The sequence below is a fragment of the Mya arenaria genome, chromosome 15 (genome assembly GCF_026914265.1).
Source record: "Mya arenaria isolate MELC-2E11 chromosome 15, ASM2691426v1".
Lineage (NCBI taxonomy): Eukaryota > Metazoa > Mollusca > Bivalvia > Myida > Myidae > Mya > Mya arenaria.
Window position 1 is genome coordinate 32,660,186 of NC_069136.1, and position 20,600 is coordinate 32,680,785.

At 34.1% G+C, this 20,600-nt stretch overlaps 1 protein-coding gene across 2 annotated transcripts in view; it reads right to left on the reverse strand.

The window, feature by feature from the left end:
- Nucleotides 1-20,600, reverse strand: part of LOC128220054 (UDP-N-acetylglucosamine--dolichyl-phosphate N-acetylglucosaminephosphotransferase-like) — a 62,533-nt gene that overhangs the window by 20,435 nt on the left and 21,498 nt on the right. Inside the window, exons 5-6 of one of the 2 annotated variants that reach the window (XM_052928305.1) lie at nucleotides 15,798-15,882; nucleotides 5,553-5,741 (exon numbers count right to left, since the gene is read on the reverse strand). In XM_052928305.1, the coding sequence (XP_052784265.1) occupies nucleotides 5,553-5,741; nucleotides 15,798-15,882 (274 nt within the window). The remainder of the gene's footprint in view (nucleotides 1-5,552; nucleotides 5,742-15,797; nucleotides 15,883-20,600) is intronic. The other variant, XM_052928306.1, reaches the window with a different exon arrangement.

Genomic DNA, 20,600 nt, shown 5'->3' on the forward strand with positions numbered 1-20,600 from the left:
CCACTAATCCCTTGTCACTGACACTTCCGCAAGTAATGTTTGCCAATATGCAGCTTTAATTGATACTGAAGTTGACGGAAAAGAACAACAGCCTTGGATATTTCCGTCTTCCAATGAAAATGCCTATAACATCACATGATTACCATGCATGTTTACTTATCCAGAGATCATGTTTATAACACGTCGGCGAATTTTCGATCAGAATCGACACATTTAATGAAGATATTTTAATAATTACAAAGATAATAATCAAATACCGGATATTATAATCAGGGCTTCTAAAACTTTGGAACCTCAATCGGTCCGGACCCGGCGACGACCCCCCACCCCCCCAAAAAAAATCCCCCCCCCCACACTCAAAAAAAGAAAGACCTGTTCAAAAGTCCGATTTTATAGAAATGTCATACATTTTCGCGACGTCTTTTCTGTCAATATTTTTTGCGATGTGGCAATTCGTAAGAGGGTTCTAGAGCCAGCATAGCCGATTCGGATAGTCATTAATACAAGTTTAATTCAAATGAGATTCTCATCGAGTTCTGCGGCGTTTCTAACAAGAAAGACTGCGATCGTATTTAACTCTGGCTGTCGGGAGGCGGTCAGACGACAAAAAGAAACAGTATTATGATTGCTTAATGCTTCTTTTGTGGGTCAACATTCAACTGATAATCTTGAATGATAGTATATATCTAGATTTATAATAGGGGCAACAAGCTTAAAGTGTGATATCGACAACATTTTTGTCATTATTGCGAATAAATATGACGTAAGCGGCGGACTCAGCTGTCAGACTATGTAGTTAATCAAGCGTATCGCTGTTGATATCCTATATATTATGACGTTAATTAATTCGGTATTTTAATGCTTTCACGGATTAACAATGACATGCATTTATCTTTAAAGCCGTTTTTAACCAGCAATGGTTCTTTATAACAATTTAAATTTAACCGTTTTGTAATCAACAAACGGATATCATGTAATGATCGATGACGACATAACATATTGCCATGTGAAAATATGGACCGATTTTAACACTTAATCAGGAAAGCTGCAAGCAGATAATTAACACATAGTTTGTTTAATTGTGTCTTCTGCTGATACCAAAACACGTGACTGGACCGATTGCAAGCGTCTGCTAATTAACAGACAGGCTATAGAGTGATCAGCGTAGCGGAAAAAGCAGCTGGTCTCATGGTAACCAAGACACTTTTATGGCCTATTGGATGTAGTTCTGAATGTGTGAATGACCCATGAATGTTTGTGTATTACAATTTCTACATCTTTAACTTACTTAGTCGTATCGGACCGAAATTACCAAAAAAATTAGAAAATTTCGGACCGATTTTTTTAATACTTTTTGAAACTGAAACCGGTCTGGCTTGGTCAAAATCGGTCCAGACCGGCAAATTGCCGGTTTTTAGAAGCCCTGATGATAATTATGAATTTACAGTTTGCACTTTACTTGATGGTGTGAAACGAGTAACGATGTGTATTCTTTTCCGTATTAATTTCAATTGCACGGCTTTATACTTCTACGAACGGATACTTACATTGCATTGTTTGTGATATTTTTTTTTTAATTTTGGTTATGGCTGACAATAAAATAAATCAATAGTGTTTGACTCTAAAATAACGTGTCGAGTGTATTAAATTATTAGAAAACAGCTGTAGAGCAAGAAGAACTGTGGACGGACTCAAATCAGTTTCTTGCTTATGCTAACAATTGAAATCCAAACACTAAAAGACAGAGGAAAATTACAGGAAACGAGGACTCAATGAACTTGTGTATTCATGGTTTTTGATTCATAGAGGGAAATGCTTGACATTATTAATGTTAATGCACTTTAAAGAGACAGAAGTTAAGCAAATGAAAATGAATGATTACTTTAAAAATTGAACTTAAACATGTACATGTAGTTGTGTGGACTAATTTTTGGCATTTTTTTGCTTATGTTATGTATTAGTTTTCATTAGGGATGCAAACGAATATTTGAATATTCGATCAAACGTTTGATATTCGAATGTCAAAATTGGTATTCGAATATTCAAAAAAAAAGACAAAAAGAGTAATAATACTTATTCTCAACAAAGAGAATAAAAACCATTTTGCCTACAACACTGTTGCTGTTTATTAAGTTTGTTTGTCCTGTTTTTACAATGACTGTCCTCTGAGGCGTGAATATGATGACAATACACTAAACACGCGCCATGTGTCATTTAGGGTCATCGTCGGGTACTGTAAAAAGTCGCCCTACTTTTACAATAACTGACTAGGAATCGGCTTTAACACCAATGTGTTGTTTGCTAAAATTAAGCTGTAACTCCAATAATGCCATGTGCTCCAATAATGTTGTTACATATATGTGCTTAACCTGTTTTCCATGTTTTGATACAATGTTCGTGCTTTGAAATGGAAATGTATAGAATAGCGTTTTAGGATATATTTCCTCCATTTTTTAACAATATATGAGTCAAATCCAGATGTGTTTTTGTTTTATTATTTTACTAGTTCCCAAGTTGATTTGAGTTTTCCATAGTTATATTTAGTAAATTTAGAGGTCAATCTCAGAACGAGGCTGCTTTTCCTACAGAAAGACCCTCCTTTGGAGCAAAACAATTTTTTAACTAGGAATCCATCTAGTTTCGCATTTTTTACAAATATAAAGGCTGCGGAATTGAAATTAATTGATTTTGTTGTTTGTCTGTTTATAATGTATTGTTTTTTTTTTCTTCCCAAAAATTGCTTATTTCAAAGTCTCATTTGGGGAAATCAGGGTCCACCGCTACGACAAAGTAGGGTAAAATTATCCTGACTATTACTTTAAGCAAATAATAATATTATAATAATATTCGAATATCAATTTTGGCATTCGTTTACATCCCTAGTTTTTATAAATTGCATTATATTTGTAATTTTGCAATAAAGTTGTTTTTTCTACAATTGTATTCAACCATCTTTAATGGAACTGATGATACTAATTGTGGGGTGAGGTGGTGGTTAAGATACATAATCAACCTCTGTTTGAACAAAGTTAAAGTGTCAGAAAAGTCCAACCTGGACTAAGTGGCCACCTGTAGTAAGCAGCCACTTTTCCCTTTTCCCAAAGGTGGCCACTTAATACAGGTTTGACTGTATACTGAACTCACATGAAAAGGAAAGCAATCAGTGAATCATGTTTCACAAAGGTCAAGAACTACTTCAACTAGAGAGTTAATTTTTATAATAAAAAAAGTTCTCTCCCTCTAGGAACATTGTCCCAATATGTTGAATAAAGTTACAGTTGAACACCATTAATCCGAAATCGTAGGGACCCAACAAATTACTTCGGAATACCGGTGTTTTGGATTAACAATTTTCCGCAAATGACAGCGTTTGTGAATTATAGATGACGTGAAATACTAAGTCGTGAAAATTGCAATGTCGGTTACACGTTACCAATAACATACACTCGGTTTGAGTTATCTTTTGTATACAAATTTATTTGTTGATTTAGTGTTTAATATTTGACAAATAATTCGTTATTTTGTTAATATTCTTCTTCATTAAAACCAACATAAAACATTTTAAACAAAATGACAGGCATTTGAAACATAGCACAGTTTATAAAAAGCATGTTTAAATGGCACTGAAATTTCATGTTGTTTACTCAGGAGCGTTTTGTTGATTTTTTTAAAGAATGATATGATGTCTCGCTGAACTCTCATTTTCTGACATCGGTGTTTGTAACATACGCGTGCTCAATGTCATTCTTTAACAAGCGCTTATTCTGCTCCAATGTCACCTCAAGCCCATGCCCGAGTGCATTCGCATTATGGTGTGAAAAACTATGACATGATCGAGTACGAAATAAGAATTTATAAATATGTGTGAAATACCAAATGGGGCCGTATTATTTATTTCGGAATAGCAATTATCTCTGAATACGGTAGCTATTTCGGATTACAGACCAAAAATTTAGTTAAACAAAGAAATAGGGACCAAAAAATAATTTCGAAATACCGGATAAAATTTCGGATAAACAGTGTTCGGAATAGCGGTGTTCAACTGTATATAAAATCTGACCTCTAAGTTTTAAGTCATCTCAATATGGTGAAATTTTGTGACATGTAATTTCAAAACCTTTCAAGCGGTTCAAGAGAAATGGATAGGACACAAATTATAGTTGTATGACCTTTGACAATTAAGTGTGACCTTGACCTTGATCTTATTCCAAGTTGGTTGTAACATGCCCAATGCACAGTGTCTAAATATTGGAAACATTTGCGGTAAGTTATTTCAAAACCCTCCAGGAGGTTCAAGAGATATTGAGCGGACACAATATGTAGTCGTATCATCTTTGACCAGTTAAGTGTAACCTTGACCATGAACAGAGCTGGTTGTAACATGCTCTCCGCTCAATATAGTGAACATTTATGATAAGTAATTAAAAATCCTTCAGAAGGTTCAAGAGATATGATGTGGACACAGATATGAAGCGGACCCAAAAAATATAGCCATATTACAGCCATATGACTTTTAATCTATCAGTTTGACATTGACCTTTAACAGAGCATGTTGTTACATGCTCTCTGTACATTGTCTCAATATGGTGAACAATTGTGGGTAGTTATTTCAAAATCTTTCAAGCAGTTGAAGAAAAATAAGGTGAGCACAAAATGTAGTCATATAAAAGCCATCTGACCTTGACCAATTAGTGTAAACTTACATATTTCTGTGGTTGTAACAAGGGGGTTGTAACAAGGGCTCTGCACATCAACTAAATATGGTGAACATTTGCGGAGTTATTTTAAAATCCTTCAAGCAGTTCAAGAAATTGACCTTTAACCTCTAAGTGTGACCTTGAACATTTGTTGGTACATGTAGTATCCATGATATGGTTCAAGAGATATGTAGCCATATGACCTTTGACCTACATATAGTGTGCCCTTTACCTTGAACCTAGCTGGTTGTAACATTTGCTCTGCACATCAACTTAATATGGTGAACATTTGTAGCGAGTTATTTCAATATCCTTTGAAATATTGAGCAAAAACAAAATGCAATCATATGATCTTTAACCTGTTAGTGTGACCTTCAACCGATCTGGTTGTAACATGCCCTCTGCACATGGTCTCTATATGGTATACATTTGTGGGTAGTAATTTCAAAATCCTTCAAATGTTTCAGGAGATATAGAGCAGACACGATTTGTGATGGACAGACAGACTGTACAAAGTTGTCTCCCTTAAAAATACATTTGGAAGGGCTGAAGCATCTATAGGGCCATAATGTTGTCGTGGGTATATAACCACTGTATAAGTTTGATTAAGATACAATCAAAAATGTAGACTAAATCACTTTCACAAGCAATTGTTTACAGACAGGCTTAGAGACAATGAACACTGCTCCATCGTATGGAAATGAAAGCAGCGAGACTGAGAGTATAACTTACTGTTTTTTAGGGGGCCTAACTACCTGAAAAGACTATTCATTGGTTCAATAACTGTCATGTTTTGTAAAACTTATCCTTTCATGGAGATATGACAAAAAAACATAAAATTTGGAGTCTACTCACTGGGGTAGTCTATGTCGAGGACAGTGTATGAAACGGAACAACTGAGGTAGACTGTATACAAAGTTTGCAACCTGCGGCAGGAAAAATAGAAGCATGGTCTTGCTAAAGTGGCCCAGGATTGCCACAACAGCAAACGTCATCCCAGAGAAGTAGCAGAAAGTGTCACCAACAAACACACGGGAAGGGTACCTGACAACAGAAATAAAGGAACTCATGTATTTCAGGTAGTAACAAGGTATAAGTGCTAGATTCACAACCAAAATAACCTAGCCCCAATTTCATGGAATATCTCATATCTTGAGCATATTCTGTTTAAGTATCATATTTTATTTGCAAAAACAAATCTGTAATATTCCAGAGTAGCTCTTTTCCATTGATTTTTCAGTGATTTCCACAGAATTATAATATCCAGCGATTGCAAGGGAAAATAATCTGATCACCCCGACTTGAAAGGATTCTTTATTATATATATAGAGGGCATAGCCAGAAGTTCGTGGAGAAGCTTGATAAAATGAAAACAATATGCAGCAAATCTTTAAAACTTTCATACAATAATAATCAGGTAATTTGAAATTAAGAATGCGAGTTTCATCGTAAAGCATGTTATTACGACAATGTAGTGATCACTATGGAAACAGGTGGTCGCGCATTCCTCCGCAGTTGCTAAAATAACCCATGGGAATATCTTGTTTTGTTGACCACTCACATTGAAACCAATAAAACGGCGCGAAAGTTTGCACATTTGACGTGACTTCAATAACGTGTGATGTCATGAAGTTTTAAGTCAGTGCGTTTGTTTGTTTATTTCAAAGGAAGCATTTTAGTCTGAACGGAATAGTTAAATTTTGTTTAAAATGACTCCAGAAGACAGATTGAAAAAACGGGCAGTGATACAGTTCTGTGTGAACCTAGGAAAAACTCCCATCGCAAACACCTAAACTGATCATCGAGTGAAACTCCAGTGAAGCGAATGCTGGTTTTTATTATGCTATTTGATGAAGTACGCAAAACGCGACAAATGCATTATGTTATAAGCCTCAGCTATGTTCTCCATTTAAGGTTTTGAGGCGTGACTTGTACAGGTCGATGGCATTAAAGAGACCACAGGTGTTGCATGATGGCTTCACCAGGATAATGCACCAGCGCATAGATAGGAGGAGCCCCAGACTACCGCGACAATCCAGCTTGAAGAGGAAAATCTTCCCCACTCCCCTTATTCGCCGGACCTAGCACCATGCGATTTTTTGCCCTATTTCCGAAACTTAAATGTGAACTGAAAGGTAAACGCTCTCAGGAACTACAGAGTGAAGCTCAGACACGCCTGTATTCTTACAAGTCAGATAGGTTCAGTGGCATTTATCGGCATTGGGTAGTGGGACATCGACGTTGTATTGCGGCGAACGGCTCTTACTTTGAGAAATTATGACGTTGATGTCAGATTCTGACGTTTGAACTGCGGGGGCTATACTGACCTCATGTTAATGAAAAATCGGTAGTTTCCTTAATATTGTATGTATCAGTTTTTAATTTTATACGTCATTTACAGCTGAAATAGATTTTATAGCGAGCAGAAATAAACAGACTCTTTCATTAACTGTAATAGGTGTTGGTTTGTTTCATCGACCTGTTTCTATACAAAGTCTATGTGACGAAACACGTAATTTAGTTAATGAGGTTCTATACTTTTCAATGTTAACAATATCTAAATACGGTTGAAATTTAAGTTCAGCAAACAGTCTATACGTTAATGCTCTACTTGAACTTTGTATATCTGCATTCCATTCTTGCTTATATTGGTCACTTAATCTTTGTTTAACATGATATAAAAACAAATTCATATTTCCTACGGTCTGGAATAACCAAGCATCGTTAAGTCCTAATTGTTGTAATATATTTCTAACATGCTTTGCCCAAGATGGCTTATTTGGATATATATCTTAAGTCATTTAACATAATATTATATACAAATTTAGCATACTTTATATCTGATGTACATATAATCTTAGTCCAATATCTAATGACATTGTACATAGTTCTATTTTTACATGGCATCTTGCCCAATTCACCATAAGCAAAGACATTTTGTGTCTGCAATTTGACTCCAAGTAATTGCTTATAAAATCTAAGGTATAATCTCTCTAAGACTCAGGTGCATTAGAATATCCCAAGATTTCACTACCATAACATATCACTGGGTCAATAAGTTAATCAAATAAAGCTAACCTGTGACTTACAGAGATGTATGGAAATTTAACAAGATATGACTTCATCGTGTAAATTGCTTTCGTGGCTTGACCGGCTTTACTTTCAACGGCTATATTAAAAGATCCACCTGTGGTGAACACAATTCCCAAATAATTATTTCAATTTCTTCATTATTATAAGTGATCATAATATTACCTAATCTCTGTCCTCCATTTTTAAATATCACGACTTGAATTTTACTAACATTTACTTTTAGCTTCCTTCCATCACAATATTCTTCCAGTATAAATAAACCATATTGCAGTCCCTTATTTGTTTCAGAAAAAAAACATATATCATCTGCATATAAAATGAGATATAATTTTAACATACCAATATCAATGCCATCATGGCCTTTCAAAATTAAAGTTTCTTTTAAGTCATTCAGATACATAGCAAATAAAAATGGGGAAAGGCTTTCCCCTTGCCTTATACCTAAGTTGCAACTAAATACATCACTAACCTTATCATTGCTTTTAACTCTTGATCTAACATTTATAGTAGGGATGCAAACAAATATTCGATCAAATGTTTGGTATTCAAATGAAAAAATCGGTATTCGAATATTCGTACAATAGTGCAAAAAAGAGAATAATCAAAGCGCTGATAGCGCTGCATGAACAGGGTTTTATACGGGTTTTCACCATTATGATTCACGATCATGTGTGTATTAAGTGGGACATCGACGTTGTATTGCGGCGAACGGCTCTTACTTTGAGAAATTATGACGTTGATGTCAGATTCTGACGTTTGAACTGCGGGGGCTATACTGACCTCATGTTAATGAAAAATCGGTAGTTTCCTTAATATTGTATGTATCAGTTTTTAATTTTATACGTCATTTACAGTTGAAATAGATTTTATAGCGAGCAGAAATAAACAGACTCTTTCATTAACTGTAATAGGTGTTGGTTTGTTTCATCGACCTGTTTCTATACAAAGTCTATGTGACGAAACACGTAATTTAGTTAATGAGGTTCTATACTTTTCAATGTTAACAATATCTAAATACGGTTGAAATTTAAGTTCAGCAAACAGTCTATACGTTAATGCTCTACTTGAACTTTGTATATCTGCATTCCATTCTTGCTTATATTGGTCACTTAATCTTTGTTTAACATGATATAAAAACAAATTCATATTTCCTACGGTCTGGAATAACCAAGCATCGTTAAGTCCTAATTGTTGTAATATATTTCTAACATGCTTTGCCCAAGATGGCTTATTTGGATATATATCTTAAGTCATTTAACATAATATTATATACAAATTTAGCATACTTTATATCTGATGTACATATAATCTTAGTCCAATATCTAATGACATTGTACATAGTTCTATTTTTACATGGCATCTTGCCCAATTCACCATAAGCAAAGACATTTTGTGTCTGCAATTTGACTCCAAGTAATTGCTTATAAAATCTAAGGTATAATCTCTCTAAGACTCAGGTGCATTAGAATATCCCAAGATTTCACTACCATAACATATCACTGGGTCAATAAGTTAATCAAATAAAGCTAACCTGTGACTTACAGAGATGTATGGAAATTTAACAAGATATGACTTCATCGTGTAAATTGCTTTCGTGGCTTGACCGGCTTTACTTTCAACGGCTATATTAAAAGATCCACCTGTGGTGAACACAATTCCCAAATAATTATTTCAATTTCTTCATTATTATAAGTGATCATAATATTACCTAATCTCTGTCCTCCATTTTTAAATATCACGACTTGAATTTTACTAACATTTACTTTTAGCTTCCTTCCATCACAATATTCTTCCAGTATAAATAAACCATATTGCAGTCCCTTATTTGTTTCAGAAAAAAAACATATATCATCTGCATATAAAATGAGATATAATTTTAACATACCAATATCAATGCCATCATGGCCTTTCAAAATTAAAGTTTCTTTTAAGTCATTCAGATACATAGCAAATAAAAATGGGGAAAGGCTTTCCCCTTGCCTTATACCTAAGTTGCAACTAAATACATCACTAACCTTATCATTGCTTTTACTTCTTGATCTAACATTTATAGTAGGGATGCAAACAAATATTCGATCAAATGTTTGGTATTCAAATGACAAAATCGGTATTCGAATATTCGAACAATAGTGCAAAATTCGAACAATAGTGCAAAAAAGAGAATAATCAAAGCGCTGATAGCGCTGCATGAACAGGGTTTTATACGGGTTTTCACCATTATGATTCACGATCATGTGTGTATTAATAAGGTGCTGATATGTAGCACAGCGAATCTAAGAGTCCCCGTGTAAAACAACCAGTGGCCGCCCCAGGTTTATTGAAGCATGATGGTAAATGACAAATTAATATTTTATTGACAATAAAGTTAATGTCGCTGTGTAAGCAGGCAAACCAGGATGGAGAAGAAACCAATCCCAGCATAACTCCATCCTATGGTGTTACAATATAAGTTAGGCTTGCCAAGGATTTATTAACCAAAGAAATAAAATAGAAATTTGTTGATCATCCAGGGTGAATTTAAAATATACACTAAAACCATTTCCGGTTGGTAATTAGATGTTGGTATTAACACAAACTATACTAACTTTGAATTTAAAACGATCCTTTTTAGGGCCACTGTTAAAATTTTAAATAGTATTTTAAAATAATATATACATTATTTACTAGGGATGGAAGCGAATATCCGAGTATCCGGATATCCGGATATCACGCAAGTATTCGGATACCAAAATGGGTATTCGACTATTCGTTAAGAATTAAAATTTCAATGAAATAGCTTAGCAGAGACATAGCAATTGTTATAAAACTTTTCAAATGAAATATTTCAGGTGATCAACAGTGTCTGTCGCGAAGCGGGTATGTGTCACAAATCGTCTGCTAATTGGGTGTTTGCACAAGGCGTGATATTGTGTCCTTGTGCAGCACCATGTGAAGTTCTATGACCTTGTTTACAATGACAAGTGTTGTTTTATGATCTCAGATGTGCTTAATTGACACTTATTGGCACTAGTTGATATTAAACGGATTGATCATTAATCCGTAGGAATTGATCGTCCAATCACAAGTTAAGGGTCGTGCAATCAAAGCTATTAATGACCAATCGCATTTTTGTTGAATATGCATGAAGAAATTATTGCCATCTGAACAACAAATACAAAAACAAATTTGTTTATCTTTTCACTTTTCAATCAAATTTCCATCATTTTGCATCTTGTTTTGAATTATTAATCGTTATTCCTGTATCACGACTACGGAAATATGCCTAGTGTATTTTATTTTTCATACGATATGTAAACATGTTTAGTTTATTGATAAATAAAAAAAAGTACACGCATGTAAATAAAGAATTTGTCTTCTTATCTTTTTAGCAATTATATCCTTCATTACAAAACACCGCAGAAATTGTAGGTATTGCATTAAATCAAACAATGTAATGAAATAAAATTACAATCGACTATCAAAGCGCTATTTAACATGAAACCTGCTGATAAATAACAAACTCGAAATCACGTGGCAGTAACCAAGCAACCACCTCGGCCGAAGTGACAATCAAATTCGCGAGGTGTTTATGTGGTATTCATCATGAGTTTTATGACTTAAAAATGAGTTGTTTAGATTTGATTATAACATTATAAATGATTAAGACTGAGAAAGAATGAATGAAAAAGTGAAATAGCCATATGACGAATTATAAATTAAATGGACAATTATCTCAAATAACAGAAGGTGGGTGACATATACTAGGAAATTTACTTATTATGAAAACATTTTGATACGAGTATCCGGATAGTATTCGAATGCTTGATACAAATATCCGGATACCGATTTGGTATCCGGTTTCCATCCCTATTATTTACATAAAAAATGGATTCTCAGCCGGGAGGAACGATAAAAAGATAATATGCAACGGCTGGTGAATTATTGAAACAGCATAGAAACAAACTCCACGAAGCCTTCCTCCCCGTAAATGTGTGGGGTTTAATAATAGAAAATGAAAATATAAAAAAGGGTGAATGCTTGTGCTATTCCCAACCAAGAAAATGAAATATATACACATCAAACTATACTCATTAGCAAGAGTTTGCCTATGTTTGCCTTATTATTCACCAAACAACTTCGAAAATACAACAGATTAAAGAGAAATAGTTTTTTAATTAAAATGATCAAAATTAAAATAATTGATTTCAAACAACTGTAGATGAAACACCTAAAAAAGTTATAAATCCGTGATATTTTCTCATATTTACACCAAACCAGCAAAAAAATATAACTCAATTCATTTCAATGAAATGCCATTTTCCAAAAAAAATACACAAACATCCGTCTATACGTAAACTATAAAAATATATAAAATAAAGTTAACATTAAGTATTGAAAAATCTTTAATTTCAAAACTTTTTTTTCCTTCATTGTCTATATGGTCAGCAACTCTCTTCTATTTCTATATCGTCAGCTAACTCGCCAGCACTTTAGTACGTGCCTGTCAAAATGGCGTGCGTTTGTTATTCCCACGTGGGCTATCATGTGATGTTTTAAGCGGGGAAACTGTACAATCATTGACAGGGCTTCTAAAACTTTGAAACCTCAATCGGTCCGGTCCCGGCGACGACCCCCCCCCCCCAAAAAAAATAATAAATAAATAAATAAATGATCCCCCCCCCCCCCTCAAAAAAAGAAAGACCTGTTCAATAGTCCGATTTTATAGAAATGTCATACATTTTCGCGACGTCTTTTCTGTCAATATTTTTTGCAATGTGGCAATTCTTAAGAGGGCTCTAGAGCCAGTATAGCCGATTCGGTTAGTCATTGATACAAGTTTAATTCAAATGAGATTCTCATCGAGTTCTGCGGCGTTTCTAACAAGAAAGACTGCGATCGTAATTAACTGTGGCTGTCGGGAAGCGGTCAGACGACAAAAAGTGAAACATGATTTATTTGCTTAATGCTTCTTTAGAGGGTCAACATTCAACTGATAATCTTGAATAGTATAAATCTAGATTTTTAATCGGGGCAACAAGCTTAAAGTGTGATATCGACAACGATCTTTTCATTACTGCGAATAAATATGACGTAAGCGGCGGACTCAGCTGTCAGACAATGTAGTTAATCAAGCGTATCGCTGTTGATATCTTATATATTATTACGTTAATTAATTCGGTATTTTAATGCTTTCATGGATTAACAATGACATGCATTTATCTTTAAAGCCGTTTTTAACCAGCAATGGTTCTTTATAACAATTTAAATTTAACCGTTTTGTAATCAACAAACGGATATCATGTACCAGTAATGACCGACGACGACATAGCATATTGCCATGTGAAAATATGGACCGATTTTAACACTTAATCAGGAAAGCTGCAAGCAGATAATTAACACATAGTTTGTTTAATTGTGTCTTCTGCTTATACCAAAACACGTGATTGGACCGATTGCAAGCGTCTGCTAATTAACAGATAGGCTATATAGTGATCAGCGTAGCGGAAAAAGCAGCTGGTCGCATCGGTCTCATGGTAACCAAGACACTTTTATGACCTATTGGATGTAGTTTTGAATGTGTGAATGACCCATGAATGTTTTTGTATTACAATTTCTACATCTTTTACTGACTTAGTCGTTTTGGAAAAAAAAAAAAAATTCGGACCAATTTTTTTACACTTTTTGAAACTAAAATCGGTCTGGCTTGGTCAAAATCGGTCCAGACCGGCAAATTGCCGGTTTTTAGAAGCCCTGATCATTGAGATCAATGAGATCATTGTGTCACGTGATGGAATGATGCGCTTTGAGTGGATAGTAATCCTTTGTTTACGTTTCGATGTTCATTCACTTTTGGGCGCAGGGATACTACTTTAACATTATCTTTATTTAAGTTCAACAAATTAAATGATTAAAATAGATATTGCGTTATGATTGCTTCTTGCTTTCTCAAATCTAGCTTGGTTATTGGAAACATAGCTTGCAATTTATATAGTCCACACTTTCTCAAACTATATTTTTGGTGGTAAAGAGGCAGACGACACTTGTTACTATTAATAGGCATTTTATGTTGTGAGTGTCGAGTTTGTGGATACACTGAACAGAGTTGAAAACAACCCTGTTCAAAAACCTTTTGCCTACAACACTGTTTTTGTTTATAAAGTCCGCTTGTCTTGTTTTTACAACGATATACCCCTAATGCCAGAGGTGTGAATGTGATGACAATACACTCAACACGCGCCATATGTCATTTAGGGACATATCGTCAGGTACTATAAAGAGTTCCCCTAATGTTTCAATAACTGGCTAGGAATCGGCTTTAACACCAAAGTTGTGCAGCATAGCCTTAATCGCAGTGATGATATGAATGCCATGTGCTACAATTATGTTGTGAAATGCATGTGCTTTAAATGGTTTTCCATGTTTCGTTACAATGTTCAAGCATTGAAATACAAATGTAATTATATATATATATAATATAGCGTTTTAGGATACATTTCCTATATCGTTGTACATAAAATGAGTCAAATCAACATTTGTTTTCGTTTTACTATTTTACTAGTTCCCAAGTTGGTTTGGGTTTTCCATAGTTATATTAAGTTAATTAAGAGGTCAATCTCAGAACGAGGCTGCTCATCCTATGGAAAGGCCCTCCTTTGGTGCAAATGCTATTTGACTAGTAATCCATCTAATTTCACATTGTTTAAAAATATAAAGGCTACGGAATTGAAATTATTCCGTATTTGTTTGTTTATAATATATTGCTTTTTTCTTCCTGATAATGAAAAAAAATCAAACTTATTTGGGGGAAATCGGTATCCGCCGCGCATACTGGCTACGACAATGTAGGGTAAAAATGCCCCGGCTATTACTTTAGACAATAATTATAGTAGTTAACTACATCTTCTAAAATATGTATTTTGGAAATCAAATATTCGATCAAAAGAATTACCGAATATTCGAATATCAGTTTTGCCATTCGTTTGCATCCCTAATTTATATACATATTTCTAACAATATCATAAATTTCCTCTCAATCATAGTTTGATAAGCTTGTAAAAATAGTGTTTGTCCTTCAATATAATCAAAGGCTTTTGTAAAATCTATAAAGGCAACAAATAATCTTTTATTTTTGTTAAACATATGCTGTAATAGTCCATCGACAACAAAAATATTATCCACAATACTCATTTTTTGTTTAAAACCAGCCTGTGCTTCAACATATACATTATAATTCTCTGCCTAGCCTGTCATCCCAATGTACTAAGAAGAGTGATTTCCCTATAGTTTACAGAGTCTTCCCTACTTCCCATTTTGAAAATTGGCACAATATAGCCTTCAGTCCACAAGTCTGGAAAATATCCTATATCAAACAGTTTATTAAACAACTTATGTAGGTATTCAAGTACATTATTGGGAGCATATTTAAAGAATTCATTAATGACATAATCAGGACCTTCTGAGAGCCCAGATTTCAGATTACAAGCTTTAACAATATATTTTAACAAGATCTCTTGATTCAGTTCATCAAACATACATGTAAATTCTCCATTCATATCACATGTGCTAATAAGTTAAATTTTCACAGGTGTTTGTTTGGATTGCAGTTGATGGGACTTAAATTAGGAGAAATAAATAACCATTGAATATTGCGAATAAATAATGTATATTAAATGATTAATGGAATGTGTATTGAAACATGCCAGAATGTCCGTATGTCCGCAAAGCCTAATTGTTAGAAAAAAATAATTTCAATTTCCGATATGGAAAAATAAAACCATGATTATTTTTTTTCAAAATATTTTAATTATAAAATGTTGAATATTACTGATTCTGACTCTATTCTTTCTGAATCTCTTATAGACTCACATATAAGACAGGCCCTCTACTTTGAGGTTAAAATAGTCTCATAGTCGAGGAAATAATTATGGTAGATGAAAATGGTCAATATTACGATGAGCCATGTACAGGGTACATGCACATGTTAGGAGATAAAAATATTCCTGAGTGTATTGTTCAGTACAGGCTCACCAGTTATGGTAAAGAAGTGCAGCACAAACTGCTGTATATGGTAGCATGAAGTAGGCACTAAACACATGAGCCGCCCTGCAGTCCCCTGAAAGTATATATGCAGTTAAATCAGGCATTATAACATATGAAATGGACAGAATCAAGGCCCATCCTGCACCTTTTCAGGACACATTTTGCCCATGTGAGATTTTTTCTCTCAAAATATGGGAATAGGAAATCTAACTTATTGCAAAGGTGAGGCCACAATAAATTTATCAGTTGTTCATCGATTTACTGCACCTCTTTTTCCGAAATGAAAATGAAAATGAATTGCCAAGATTGACTATTTAAACAAAACAAACCGGAATTATTAATGCCTGGTTGTGAAAAACATATGAGCCGCATTAGGTTTCAATGCAATACATGATTTATTCGAATTTCTATATTGAATAAAAAAGGGCCATAATTTGAATTTAATGCAAACTACAGTTATCTTACTTGGTTATTTAAGAAGATTGGATGGTTGAGTATCATTGTATAAAGTCTCAATGCAATACATAAAGTGGTTGCTGAGATAATAACCTATGTGTGCTTACATGCAAAACCTTAACCAGAATTCCTAAATCAAATAATAAAAGCCCATAAGGCCTTTTTTATTTGATTCTATGTTTTACGAACACCGCCGCTCAAAAAAACTCATTTTTGAAATAAAAATAAAATTGTGATTTCGTTTTTTTATTTTATTTCCGCCGATGAAACTTTATCGCGGCAAATCATTAAAAGCAGAGGACATCGCAATAGTTGTAAAAACATTGGTGTAAACATCTCTGAAAAAGTTTAAGCCAATGAAAAACATTCATCGGATTTGCAGGCTGGTGCTAAAAACCTGGTATCCGGTACCTGGTATCCCCCGGTATCCGGTATCACTTTCTGATACCGAATTATGTTAATATCAGATGATAAATTCAAGTATCCACAGTCCGTTATTAATTGCTTTTCGACAACCAATGCATACTTTAAATAACACAGTATCAACATAATCCGGTATCATAAACTGTGATAACGGCTTTTCTCGATATCGATACCTGGTACCGGGTTTTAGCTCACCCGGATAATCCTTTGCGGCAGAGTGACTTCCGGGTTATAACAGCGATAAATATGGACTAATTATCGTTCCAGGTTTGTTATTATTTATTTATTTTTATTAGATTTGTCAATTAAATGAGTTTATATTACATTATTGTGATATAATTGAATGTCATGAGCTATAAATCGCTTGACTGTTTACCTGAACAGTTTAGTTCTGGTGGGTGGGGTAGATGGTTCAGAAAAGACTGCGGTTACTATTCTTATTGGAGTATTATTAATAACAAAAAATATCTATTCTAAAACCTTTGTTTTGAAAATTAACACAAATAATACATTAAGCTGTTTTACTATCTGACATGTAATTATGATAATCTATAATGAGGAATCTGTATGTATATTACCAGGAACAGTATAACTATTTAATAGTCTTATGAATGAACATATATAAATCATCATCAATATAAATGATGTTATTTATACTGCTCTGTGTGTTATAATACTATGTAATAATTTTTTTTAGATAAATAAGTCTGAAAGTAACTTATTTTTTTTATAAAAAATATACTTTTAATGTTCCATTCTTTTCTTTACAGATATGATTCAAATATGCTGATGTTATCTACTGAGACCATCACTTTCAATGTAGAACATCACTACAATCAGTTGGGCTGCTAGATTGGTAGCAACATGATGTAAGCTAGTGCCTGTTGAAACTCTATTGTTGGTTGGGCATCTATTGCTTACTGGACCGCTATATTGGATGGACCATACGTGTTGGTTGAACAACAGTTACTATAAATGGATGGACCGGAAGTGTTGGTTGGACCACCAGTGTTGTTTGAACTGCTTGTTGGACAGAATGTGTGATGGACAACTAGTATTATTTGAATCACTGTTGGATAGACAGCTTTTGTTTTATCAGACAGCTAGAATCAGTTGATTTACAAGTTCCTGGATCGCTAGTTCCTGGCGGATAAATATTCCCTGTATAGAAGGAAACAAAAAAGCTCTTTTGCTAACTGTAACAATGACATGGTTGGTGAATTGGTATCAGACAATTTGCAGCCAAGACAACACAGTGAAGTGATAGCCGTTTCCTTAAACTCAAAATGGCAAATAGATTTACCGAAAATAATTGATTATTATTATGTCACTTGTCTATTATAACCTGCATTTACAAAGTATAAAGAGTGATTAATGAAAATATGAAGTGAACTTGTCAGATAAAGCAAAAACAAATGTGCACACTAACATATTGACTTGACATTAAAATAGAACGTCATAGAGAATACATCATAGCTTTTGCTTTTCTGTGTGTTTTTTTCCCGACCAAAAAATAAAATTCCAGAAATGTAATTTTATTTTTATTTTTATTTCCTCCTCCTCCGACACTTCACAACTCTGGCCGTTCGTAAAACATATAATTAAAAAAAGGCCTAATTTGCATTATATTCAAAAAAGTGTTATCTAACTTCATTAATTTAGTAGGTTAGATAGTTGGGAATACATACATCAAAAGTTTCAATGCAATACATGATGTATTTACTGAGATAATGACTTAAATGTGGTTACATGCAAAACCTTAACCAGAATTTCTAAGTCAAATAATAAAGGGTCATTATTTGCATTAAATGCAAACTAGAGTTATATTACTTGGTTAATTAAGTAGGTTGGATGGTTGAGTACCATTGTATAAAGTGCAATATATCAAGTAGTTGCTGAGATATTAACCTATGTGGGCTAACATGCAAAACCTTAACTGGAATTTCTAAGTAAAATTAAAAAGGCCCATTTTTTTGCATTAAATTCAAATAAGTGTCATCTTACTTCATTAATTTAGTAGGTTAGATAGTTGGAAATACATATCTAAAGTTTCAATGCAATACATGATGTATTTACTGAGATAATGACTTAAATGTGCAAAATTGCAAAATTATTGCAAAACCTTGACCAAGGTGTGACGCCGACGTTGACGCTTGGGTGAGTTATATAGCTCTCCTTATTCTTTGAATAGTTGAGCTAATTATTCTTCGAATAGTCAAGCTAAAAACCATCAATAGTCAATAATTGTAAACAGGGCTTCTAAAATTTTGGAACCTCAATCGGTCCGGACCCAGTCACAATCGGTCTAGATCCGCCCCACCCCCCCCCCAAAAAAAAAAGAAAGGCCTGTTAAAAAGTCTGATTATTTAAAAACGTCACACATTTTCGCGACGTCTTTTCTGTCAATAGTTTTTCGCGATATTGCAATTCCTAAGAGGGTTCTAGAGCCGCATAGCCGATTCAGATAGTCATTGATACAAGCTTAATTCAAATGAGATTCTCATCGAGTACTGCGGCGTTTCTAATAAGAACAATTGCGATCGTAAATAACTGTGGCTGTCGGGAAGCGGTCAGACGACAAAAAGTGAAACAGTATTATGTTTTATTTGCTTAATGCATCTACAGTGGGTCAACATTCAACTGATACTCTTGAATAATAATATATATCTAGATTTATAATCGGGGCTTCAAGCTATAAGTGTGATATCGACAATGATTTATTCATTACTGCGAATTAAAATGACGTAAGCGGCGCACTCAGCTTCCAGACTATGTAGTTAATCAAGCGTATCGCTGTTGATATCCTATATATGACTAGGTTCGGATTAACAATGACATTCTATGCAATTTAAAAGAACAATATAAATTTAACAGTTTGGTAATCAACAAACGGATATATCATGTAATGATCGACGACGACATAGCATATTCATATTGCCATGTGAAAATATTGACCGATTTTAACACTTCATCAGGATAGCTGCAAGCACATAATTAACACATAGTTTGTTTAATTGTGTCTTCTGCCAATATCAAAACACGTGATTGGACCGATTGCAAGCATCTGCTAATTACAGATAGGCTTTAGAGTGTTCAGCGTAGCGGAAAAAAGCAGCTGGTCGCATCGGTCTCATGGTAACTAAGTCACTTTTATGACCTATTGGGGGTAGTTTTGAATGTGTGAATGACCCGTAAATGTTTGTGTATTACAATTTCTACAACTTTGATTGACTTAGTCGTTTTGGACCGAAATTCTAAAAAAAATGAGAAAATTTCGGACCGATTTTTTTTATACTTTTTGAAACTGAAATCGGTCTGGCTTGGCCAAAATCGGTCCAGACCGGCAAATTGCCGGTTTTTAGAAGCCCTGATTGTAAATCAATCAAACATTAGGAATCAAGTATTATTTTACAATTTGGGGTTTTACAATACTATGTTACAGATGCACCAATGACAAACCCTTTAAAGAAAGAAGTTTGGAAAAAATTGATATACATAGATATACATAGAAAACAACTTCATTTTGGGCATTTCATATCAATGCTTATTTCATTTGTAATAATTATTTCCCAAGGCGCTCATATAAGCTTTGTCTTCAAGAAGAAAATCTTCAAGTAAACCGGCAAAATACATCATGCCTGTGATTGTGCTAGCAGTTTCATAATATTTTCTGCTTCTTTGGACATCCACAAGACAAGAAATAAGATTGGGGAAGTTTATCATGGCAGTTAAAACAGATTGTACTTGAGAATTTGGAGTGAAGAAAGTACATGAGGATTTTACCGTGATTCAAACTCTGGAAACAATAATCAGAGTGGCCGTCAAGTGAATCAGCCGAGTGATTGGCAGACCTTCTGTATTTGTGGACTTACTGAGGTGAAATGCTGAGTAATCAACATCAGCTTTCAGAAC